This window comes from Lonchura striata, chromosome 2, assembly GCF_046129695.1.
Source record: "Lonchura striata isolate bLonStr1 chromosome 2, bLonStr1.mat, whole genome shotgun sequence".
Lineage (NCBI taxonomy): Eukaryota > Metazoa > Chordata > Aves > Passeriformes > Estrildidae > Lonchura > Lonchura striata.
This window is the reverse complement of record NC_134604.1, coordinates 17,232,679-17,242,422: the sequence shown is the minus strand read 5'-3', so window position 1 is coordinate 17,242,422 and position 9,744 is coordinate 17,232,679. Positions and strand designations below refer to the sequence as shown.

General features: G+C 45.6%; 1 protein-coding gene across 1 annotated transcript; it reads left to right on the top strand.

The window, feature by feature from the left end:
• The first annotated feature begins 668 nt into the window (after positions 1–668).
• C2H3orf38 (chromosome 2 C3orf38 homolog) lies at positions 669–6,096 on the top strand. Its single transcript, XM_021550091.2, has 3 exons — positions 669–820; positions 2,311–2,531; positions 4,277–6,096. The coding sequence occupies exons 1-3, from the start codon at positions 688–690 to the stop codon at positions 4,841–4,843; spliced, it is 921 nt and encodes a 306-aa protein (XP_021405766.1). The 5' UTR covers positions 669–687; the 3' UTR covers positions 4,844–6,096.
• Positions 6,097–9,744: the final 3,648 nt, after the last annotated feature.

Below are 9,744 nucleotides of genomic sequence, written 5' to 3'. Positions count from 1 at the left end.
AGGGTGCTGCAACTGCACTGAGGCCTCCTTGTCCAGCTGAAGAGACCAAGCCCTCCTCATACGCCTTCTCCTCCAGCCCCTTCCCCATCTTTGTTGCCCTCCCTTGGACGCTCTCTAATGGCTTTATAACCATATAGCTCAGTGCTGCCCCAGCACTGGAGGTGAGGTCATGCCGGCCCGGAGCAGAGCGGGACAATCCCCTGGCTGTCCCTGATGTCCCCAGGACAATCCCCTGGCTGGCTCCGCTGTCCCTCATGCTCCTAGGACAATCCCCACTGGCCGTGCTGTCCCTCATGTTCCCAGGACAATCCCCCACTGGCCGTGCTGTCCCTGATGTCCCCAGGACAGTCCCCGCTGGCCGTGCTGTCCCTGTTGTCCCCAGGAGAAGGACTATCGCCCCCGGCTCCAGGGCCGGTTCCCATCCGCTGGCCGTGGGCCAGGAGCCACAGATCCCTTTCCATGCTCTGCAGCGCGTCCCCGGCGCCCGGCAGGCCTGGGGGCGGCCGGCAGGGAAGGACACCGGCCGCTCGGAGCCCGCCGTGCCTACGGCACCCCATGTCTCCGCTGAATCCCGCCTCCCTCCCTGCCGCTCTGCCGCCCCCGGCCGTTCCTCCGCGCGGAACCTCGGAGCCGGCCGCTCTTTCCGGCCGGCGCCGCCGCCGCAGCGCGCGGCCGGGCGGGGCGGCCATGGCGGGCGCGGGGCTGAGCGAGCGGGAGCGGGCGGGCTGCCGGGCCCTGCTGCAGCTCCTGCGCACCGAGGAGCTGCTGGCGCTCACCGACACCGTCACCAGCCGCCTGGTGCACCCGGAGAGCCGCCAAGGTGCGCGGGCAGCGCCGGGGCCGCCGGGCCGGGGCCTGCCGAGCGGGGCCGGGGCCTGCCGAGCGGGGCCGGGGCCTGCCGAGCGGGGCCGGGGCCTGCCGAGCGGGGCCGGGGCCTGCCGAGCGGGGCCGGGGCCTGCCGAGCGGGGCCGGGGCCTGCCGAGCGGGGCCGGGGCCTGCCGAGCGGGGCCTGCCGAGCGGGGCCGGGGCCTGCCGAGCGGGGCCGGGGCCTGCCGAGCGGGGCCGGGGCCCCGCGGCCGCGGCTGTCCCGGGGGACCCGGGGCTCGCAGGGCTCGCAGGGCTCGGGGTCGCTGCCGGAGCCTCCTCCTGCAGCAGCTCCGGGGCTTGGCTGCCCGGAGCTTCGGCTTGTTCAGGCCCAGGGAATTGCGGTGGCGCGGGGCTCTAGCAAACCTTGCGCACTACGCGCATCTCTTCCTTCTCAGAGCCCCGCAGTGAGCTGTGAGCGCGGCTGTGCCCTTAGTGCTTAAAAGTATTGACAGCTCACGAGTCCCACGCTGTTGGTGTCAGTCACATTTGCTTTCAGGTTTTGAAAGGCTAAAATACGAATCTACATTGAACTTAATTTTTTTTTGCAAGATGCTTCCGGTTGTGAGCATCCTCCATCACTTTGTTGAGATTTGTTTCATAATAATTCATTTTTTATGGGAGTTACCTGAGGCCACTGGGTTTGTTGCCCAGTGGCCTCAGGTATATATATGTACTCATATATATGTACACCTGATGAGTATATATATAGAGATATATACTCATCCTAAAGCCTTGAACGTGTTTCATGTGATGTAACTAAAATCTGTAAGATTTGCTCAATACGTTTGTTTAAAAGGTATTTTGCCTGTAGTTTTTTTTTTTTTTTCCTCTACCTTTTTTCCCCTATTTTTTGCAGTGGTTGTAAGTAAATTAAAAGTTTTTTGTGTTTTGCTTTAGCTATTTCTTTCTGGTTAGATTTAGGGTTTTTATAGGTCCCCTGTTAAGTGCTGGCCTCAGTTCAGGTGGGAACTGTCTGCTGCAACTGCTTTAAAAGTGAATTTAAGTTTGTCATGTTTCCTTGTTCTGCCACAGAGCCTTGTAGCTGGATTTTGTTTATTGTTGCTGTTCAATGCGCTGTTGTGCTAGGATGCATTTTCTTATGAACGTGGGAGTTGTAATCACTTTGGTGTGGAAATAAAACAGATTTAGTTCATTTCCAGCAGGCTTCAGGAAGGAGGTAGAACCTCATTATCTCAAACTACTGTGCATTGCTGAAGCACTTCACTGGAACTCTTGTCCAAGAAGCATATTTGCAAGCCTTTGAGTGTATTCTGTGTGATATGATGAGGCCAGATTTCAGTTTCCAGACAAACTTTCAATTTCTTCATGTCCTGCCACCTTGTCTTCTACTGTGTTTGGAGGTCAGGATTTTAAGAAATGGTTTAGCTTTGGGGTTTCATTGTGAAAGAAGGTAAGTCATAACTTCAATGTCTTTCTTTACAGAGGCCATTGATGCCGTTCTGATGTACAGCCAAAACGTGGAAGAACTTCTGAGGCGCAGGAAGATCTGCAGGGAAATCATCTTCAAGTATTTGGCAGCACAGGGAGTCGCCGTGCCTCCCTCCTCGGAGAAGCACGTCCTGATCGAGCGTGTGAGGCAGCTCTGGAGCAGGCAGCTCACGGCTCCAGCCCCGGAGCCCGGGCATAGAAAACCTCCTCCGCAGGTGAGTGCTGCTGCTGCCCAAAATCCTCGGGCTGCTCAGCGCTGCCTCCACAGCATGACCGCTGCAAATGTGGCTCTGCACCTGTAGGAAGGTCCCAAACCTTTTTAATTCTTGCTCAGTTTGGTTTTAGTTGGGTTGGTTTGGTTGGTTTTTAAATTATAACATCTGGAGGTGTCTACTGTGTTTTTCACAGTATTTGAACTCTAATGTGTGGGGTCTTTGCCATGCTTTGAATTTTTAAATTGTCCTATAGGCTAAAATAGAAGATATTCACAGATAGTTTTGTGGGTTGAGGGACTGAAAACAGTATGAATGGCGCAGAAGTCCTGAAGATGCCCTCACGATTTTAGTGAGTTTGTGTATTGATAAAATACATAAATTAAGTTTCCAGCGGTGACGGGTCAGTGCCATTTGTTTTCCCTTTTTTTTTTCCAAACAACAGAAATCATTACAGTGGGCTCTGTTCAGAGCTGTAGTAAGTAAGGAATGCCTGCTGCCAAGATCTGGTAATCCTACAATAGAACACTGATGAGAACAGAGGACACATTCCTTATCCCTGTATTTTAGAGATCATTTCCTCTTTGAGATCGAAAAAAAGCCCATGCAGATGTCCCAGGTTGATCAGAAGGAAAACCAACACACATTCAGCTGAGTAAGACCTGTTCTCCTGAGCTGCAGCAATGAATTCCATATGAGCCAGAAACAGCTGAACAAAATTTGCCCATGATTTTGTAACACTTAATACAGCATAAGGAAATGTATTTTGGCAATACTAGCTTATTTTGAAGTTATAATCTTTGCCATTTAGCAAATCCTCGTGGTGTAATGAACTAGATGGGGTTTAATTGTGATTCTAATTGCCCCCCTTGCTGTGGTTCAGAGCCCTCGTGGGCAGCAGCCCCACGTCCTGGGCTGTGAGAGCTCTGTCTCTTGAGAACCTACTGCACGGAGCTTTCACTCAGGGATTAACTGATGACAGTTAGCATTTAGCTGAGAATTGTTTTCTAAAAAAAATTCTCTGTGCATAATTCAGCAAAAGAAAAGGGGTTTCTCTTAGGAAAGTTCTGTGGTCGATGGTATACGAATGAAGTACATAAAACACAGTCATAAATTTAAAAGAAAGTTGATTCTTTTATCACATCTTTCTTTGCATTTTCTCTTAATTCTCATGCCTTCTTTCTTCACCATTTTGAAGAAATGGGAAACATGAACTTATGTAACAGAATTGGAAATTAATTTCCACTTGTGGTGAAACAAATACAGCATTTCTATACAGAATTATCCAGACTTTTCATGCTTAATTGCTTAATGCTTATAACACAATTTAATATTTACCAGACTTTGGTGTTAGCAAACTTGATATTTGATTTACTTCTAAAAAAAGTCTTGCTGTCAAGTCATAAATACTGAGAAGTCCTACAAAGTACTTGTACATTTAGTTCCAAAAAACGTCACTTTACATCCTTCCCCTGCCCTTTTTCAGTAAAACCAGGATTTTCTTCTTTGTAAAGAGCCCAAGACACTGAAGCACTTTCTAGGTGTAATTAAAAGAACCTGTCCTGGTTCTCTACATTAGATAATCATGTTAGTAAAAATAAATGAGCTTTTACTTTGGTGTTTCTCTTCAGGCGCTCTGGCTCAGAACAGTTAAAAGGTTTACTATAAGAAGTATGTGCATGATTTTATGTTTTTCCAAGTGATAATCTTGCTGAACAGTTCTAAGAAAAAAATTTGCTTGACTGCAGAGTTATGGAAGCGGGCAGAAGTCACCTCAAGATGACATTGGTGGTCTGGGAGGAGAATTCTGCCAGTGGTACTTTGAACTCCTGAACTCTCAGCACCCTTTGGGAGTAAAATCTGAAGCAACATGGGGACCACAGCATTTTTGGGAGGATGCCAAACTGAAGTTCTGTTACAACACTTTGGAAAAAAACGTGGAACAATACGTGGGTGCAGACATGGTGAGCCTGCGCCTGCTGTCCTTGGTTAAAGAAGAATGTCTCCTCTTCAACCCAAATTTGCGTTCCAGTGGTCTGAAATGTGCCATGTCCCCTCATGGATTGGTGCTGGTGGCAGTGGCTGGCACAGTGCACAGGGACAACGCTTGTTTGGGTGTCTTTGAGCAAATATTTGGGCTCATCAGCTGCCCTATGAGGAATAACACCTGGAAAATAAAACTGGTGAACCTTAAGATAGTAGGGCAGAACATTCTGGAGCCTGGGATGCGAATGGAAGAACCTTCCCTAAAATATGAGTCAAGCCAACTGAGAGAGTTCTATGATGGAAATGAACTGACTGTGTTTGAACCTTAGAACTTCTGAGCATTTTGTCACAGCTGGGCGAGGGGCTGGGTTCTTGCTGCCACACAGTTTCCCTTCTCTGAGTAAGAGTTGCTGAGTGGCAAGCTGAGATACAGGGTATTAACACAGATGATGCTTGTGGGCACTTTCCAAGAGCTAGCAAATATTTCATGGGCATTCCTTCAGGTTTTGCACTGTCATTAGAGTGGAGTTTGGTGTTTCATGGTTGCATTGAAATATGGATTGGCAGCCATGTGTAATGAGGGGTTCACAAAATAAAGATTCTCTTCAGGACACCAGTTGAAACTCTTACCTGAGCTGTAGCAGGAAATCATTGCATCTGGCTTTTGAAATTGAGGAGGTCTTAAATGTCTAAATGGACATCTGAGTCCCAAGAAAACCAGTAGAAAACCTGAAACAAAACACTGTGATTGGAGGCAGCTGCTGTGGGTGTTCTAAATGTGCTTTAGTGGGACAATGCAGGGAACTTGGCACTTTTTTTAACTTCTTTGCCTTGATTGCTTCCTGTCCTTTTACCTTATGGTTCCAATTTTGTCATGACTACACACAAGTTGTGCTGTCTGTGTCCCCAAGCGGACAGACTTGAGATGGTTGCCCATTTCTAGCACTCATTGTCTTGGATCAAGAACTTAATTTGAAAACTTGAAGCAACACTGTATGAACTAAATGCTCTGATAGTTATTTTGGATATAATCACAACAGAGTTCTTAATATAATAGTTGTGATTTTTGTATGTTTTCTCAAAAAAAGTATTTTGTTTACTCTTAGCTGCTTTATTACAGGTACTGAAAGTCTATTTGTTACCACTGGGTGGTTACAATGATAGGTCATGCTAAGAAAAGTATCCAATTACTACTGAATAACTGAAATTATTGCCAGTGTAAAACTTGATTTTTTTAATACTCTATTTATTTATAGGGGATTAGAGGTGAAAACTTCTTTTTCTGCATCTTGTTTGGATTGTTTGGGAGTTTGTTTTAATTTTGTGCCTTCACTATTTTTAAAGTTCTGAAAACATAAACATTCCCCATAACTTAGCAGAACCAGAAGAACCGTTCCCAGATTTGTCTTGGTAAAGTATGGCTGGGTGAGAGGAAACAAGAAAGTTCAGGTGTGCACAGAACTGATTCTTGTGAACAGTCTGAATCTTGCTTTCTCTTCAAAGTAATTTCCTGTCTAAGCAAAAGTTCAGATACTGTGTTGGGATGTTCTTTCTCAATAAACAGCTGAGCTGTGGCTTCTGATTTTTCTATTGTTTTGCATAAATAGTCTTACTTAGAGGTCCAAATTCAATTTTCAAAACATTGACACAATTTTTAAAGAGTACAGCATTGACTGTATGGCAAATGTAAGAAGGTACTTTTAGCTTAACCTTGACTTTAAACAGTGGAAATCATATCCCTCTGTGCTTTCTTTGGATGCTCCCTTTGAAATGAATTTTTTAAGTGTATTCCCAAATTTGTAAAAGGTGTCTAATAGTCTTCATCTGTTTAGACTTTATATTTTTTTATCCTGCTGGTTCTTTCCTGTTATAATTGTATTTATTATGACAGGAAATCTTTTGTGTTCCCTTGTCACAAGATGCTTCTGCTTCTTTCTGCATTGCTTGCTGCTTTATTGCAATCCATTATTTGTCTTAGTAGCTTGTTCTTTTTCCCCACAAAATTCTGTTAAATGAGAAATACAAGCCTCCAGTAAAGATATCAACAACCATAGCATTTTGCTTTTAGCTCTTGCAGTGTACTTCAGCTTTTGATGCATTTTGAAGACATACTGCAGCTTGAAAGTTTCGTTTCTTTTTTAAGGGCACAAAGTAGAAACCCGAAGTTAAATGTGGGCGTAACTGCAGGAGTGATGAGAGTGCTGTGACCATCCCCGCTGCCTGCAGGAAATCCAGGGGCTTGCTGGCATCTCAGCAGGCGACAGGAGTGGCCTCTGGGTGACATCTGGTGGCAGATTCATCGCTTGCCCAGAGCTGCAGTCCCGAGGAGGCTGCCGAACAGGCTGCTTTATCCCATTCCTTGCTGGCAACAAAATGCCCTGAAATTGCCAGGCTCCCCCTTACCTTGATCTAAAGGAAAGCTTGAAGAGAAGCCCTCAGTAGTATGAAAACTAAGAAAGCTCTTATATTTCTGGGATAAACTTAAAGTGACAAAAACAACGTTTGTTTGGCTTGTTGCCAGTAGTAGTTGCCCTTACAGAAACTCTTTGGAGACATGGGTTAGAACAAAGCAGAGATTTTTGTCAAAGTGGTATTTGTACATAGAGGCATCTGCTGGAAGGAGCAGGGGATGTGTAATTCCTGCACAGCTGCCTCTTCTCTGCCCTTTGAGAGCATAAATTGCAAAGGAAATAACAACATGTACATACTGCCATAAATCACTCGTTTTATAACCAGTAAAAGCCTGAGCTGCTCATCTACATGAGGTCTGGGTGCCTTGCCAGCATTTTCCCACTTAAGACTATTGAAAGAAGTTGTGATTTTTAAAAGCTTGACTGTGATTTGATGAAACAGGCTCTTCTTTGATGTCTGAGATTTCTTCCCCTTCAGCTGCTGAAGCCTGTTGTCCCAAATAATGGACAGGAGCAGCTTTCAGGTAAGGAATGAGTGGACAATCTTCCGCCAGGAGAGGTGGCAGCACCTCCTTTCCTGTAAGAACTGTGGGATTTAGTAAAACTTGCAGGTGCCACATCCACACTTGTTGGACACTTCCAGGGCTGGCGATTCCATCACTTCCCTGACCACCCTTGCAGTGAGGAAATTGTTCATAATATCTAATCTAAGTTTCCCCTGGCACAACTTGAGACCATTTCCTCTCTTCCCATATTATTCTCTGGGAAAAGAGAACTTCACTACACCTTCCTTTAAGGTAGCTGTAGAGTGATAATGTCCTCCTGAGCCACCTTCTGATTAAACAACTCCAGATCCCTCAGCTGGTCCACATCAGACTTGTGCCCCAGACCCTTCCCCAGCTCTGTTCCTTCTCTGGACACACCTCAGCCCCTCAATGTCTTCTTTCTGTTTCAGGAGCCTGTAGAAAATCACTGCAAGTGTCCTGTGAAGCAGCCTGGATAACTCCCAAGTGTGCTGTTTAAATACCATGTTATAATTCCAAAATACCAATACTAATTCCAAAATGTGTTGATCTTTCCTCTTAGCAAATTGCAGAACCTCCCAAGCACAAGGAAAAACATGGTTTTGGGTTCTGTCTTGACAAGCTCTCACAGCCCTTACTGAAAAGGAAGGCTATTTTAGATACCCCTGGTTGTCACTGGGTCATTTGGGTTGTGTGGGTGAATGTTGCACTCTGCTGTGCCTGGCTCTTTTGTCCTAGTGTGAGCTCTTTACAGTGCCCTGAGGGCTTCTGCTGCAGGAAACATTTCAGTGCCAGTCAGGAGGCTGCCTTTGAGGAAAATGCTGTGTTTGCTGCCACACCCACAATCGCTATGGGCTCATTCACATTACAGAGCATTCACTCTGGAGTTCCCTTGGGACAAAATGGACCAGGGAGATCCTGCAGCCCTGTGGCCAGGGTACCCTGCTCTCTGTGAGGCACTCGGGCTGCAGGACCACCCTGGAGCTGGCTGGCAGCAAACCCCCAACACATTTAGAGACGCGGTGCTGGAGCATCTCGGCAACAGCTGTTTCATGCTCCTGTTGCACAGCACTGGTTGCTAATGTAAACACAGCTTAAGGGTGATGAAAATGGTAATATAGCCTCCTTAGGATGAAATTAAATTAGTTTTCATCCTAATGCTTTCTTAAAATGTGTGTATATATATATGTACATACTTATTTTTAACAAGTCTTTCACTCACTTTCTAGGATTTCCCTTGCAGGATTTATATTTCAAGTGGAGTAGTTGTCAGCTCCTCTTTAACAGCAATAAGCATAAGACATCATGTCAGTACTTGTTCATCTATTCCTTTTTCTCAGTTCATTTGTGTTATTTATTGCCTGGCTGGATTTTGAGTATTAACGAATTCTCCTGAAAGTTTGCATTTTTTATTGAAATAAATTGATCAGTTTAATATCTCTTCAGTAATTATGTGTTTAGATATATTTGCACAGTGCCCCAGCTCTAACAAGATTAGTGGCAGGAAAATCCCATTCTGCAGATTAGCATGATTTATTGAGTTGAACTTTAGGATTTTCCTCTGGTGCTTCATTATGAAGGTTTATTACAGAAAAACACTTTGTCTTCAATTACTTGCTGGCTGATGTACATCTGAAAGGCTCAGATGAGCAGTCATTTTTTTTCTCTGAAATTAGAAACATCATCTTATGAGACACAAACTCGTTAAATGCTGCCATTAGAAATACATCTCATGACACTAAAAGGATCTCAGTATTTTCAGTTTACAATTCAATTTTCCATTCTGTCACATCTGTGGCATCCTGACAGTGACCAAACTGTGAGCTCTCAGCAAAGTCTCCTGTATCTTCCAGGGGTTACCAGACCCTTGTAGCTTCACCTCTCTTAAAACAAGGCTGGTCTGGGTGCTGTGGGTTCCCTTAGCTGCCTGCAGACTCATTTTTACATTAGAATTTGTGTTGGTGACAGGAACTGCTAAACATCCGAGTGCTGCCATGGCACAGATGACTTTGCAGCTCCTGTAGTAATGATAAAAGTCTCCTTCCAGCTGTCTCCAGCAGCTGCTTTCCCCAGATATAACAGGCGAGGACTCTGCTGGAGGCAGGAGGATGTCACACAATTTACTTCGGGCTCAGTGAGGGTTTAACAGCAAGGATGAAGGCTTTCAGAGCAGCAGAAGGGCAGATTCTTCCCCAAGTGAGCTGAATTTCAGTGCTGGTTGGTCTTCCATGTTATTGACCCAAACTGGGGTTGTGTTGTGGATCTACCAGGTTTTTTAGGAGCCCTGGTTTGTCA

Excerpts from the sequence above, each read along its gene's own strand:
- C2H3orf38 (XM_021550091.2), top strand. The coding sequence starts at position 688 with ATGGCGGGCGCGGGGCTGAGCGAGCGGGAGCGGGCGGGCTGCCGGGCC. Across the intron at positions 821-2,310 it reads GCACCCGGAGAGCCGCCAAG|AGGCCATTGATGCCGTTCTG; the intron begins GTGCGCGGGCAG and ends CTTTCTTTACAG. Across the intron at positions 2,532-4,276 it reads ATAGAAAACCTCCTCCGCAG|AGTTATGGAAGCGGGCAGAA; the intron begins GTGAGTGCTGCT and ends GCTTGACTGCAG.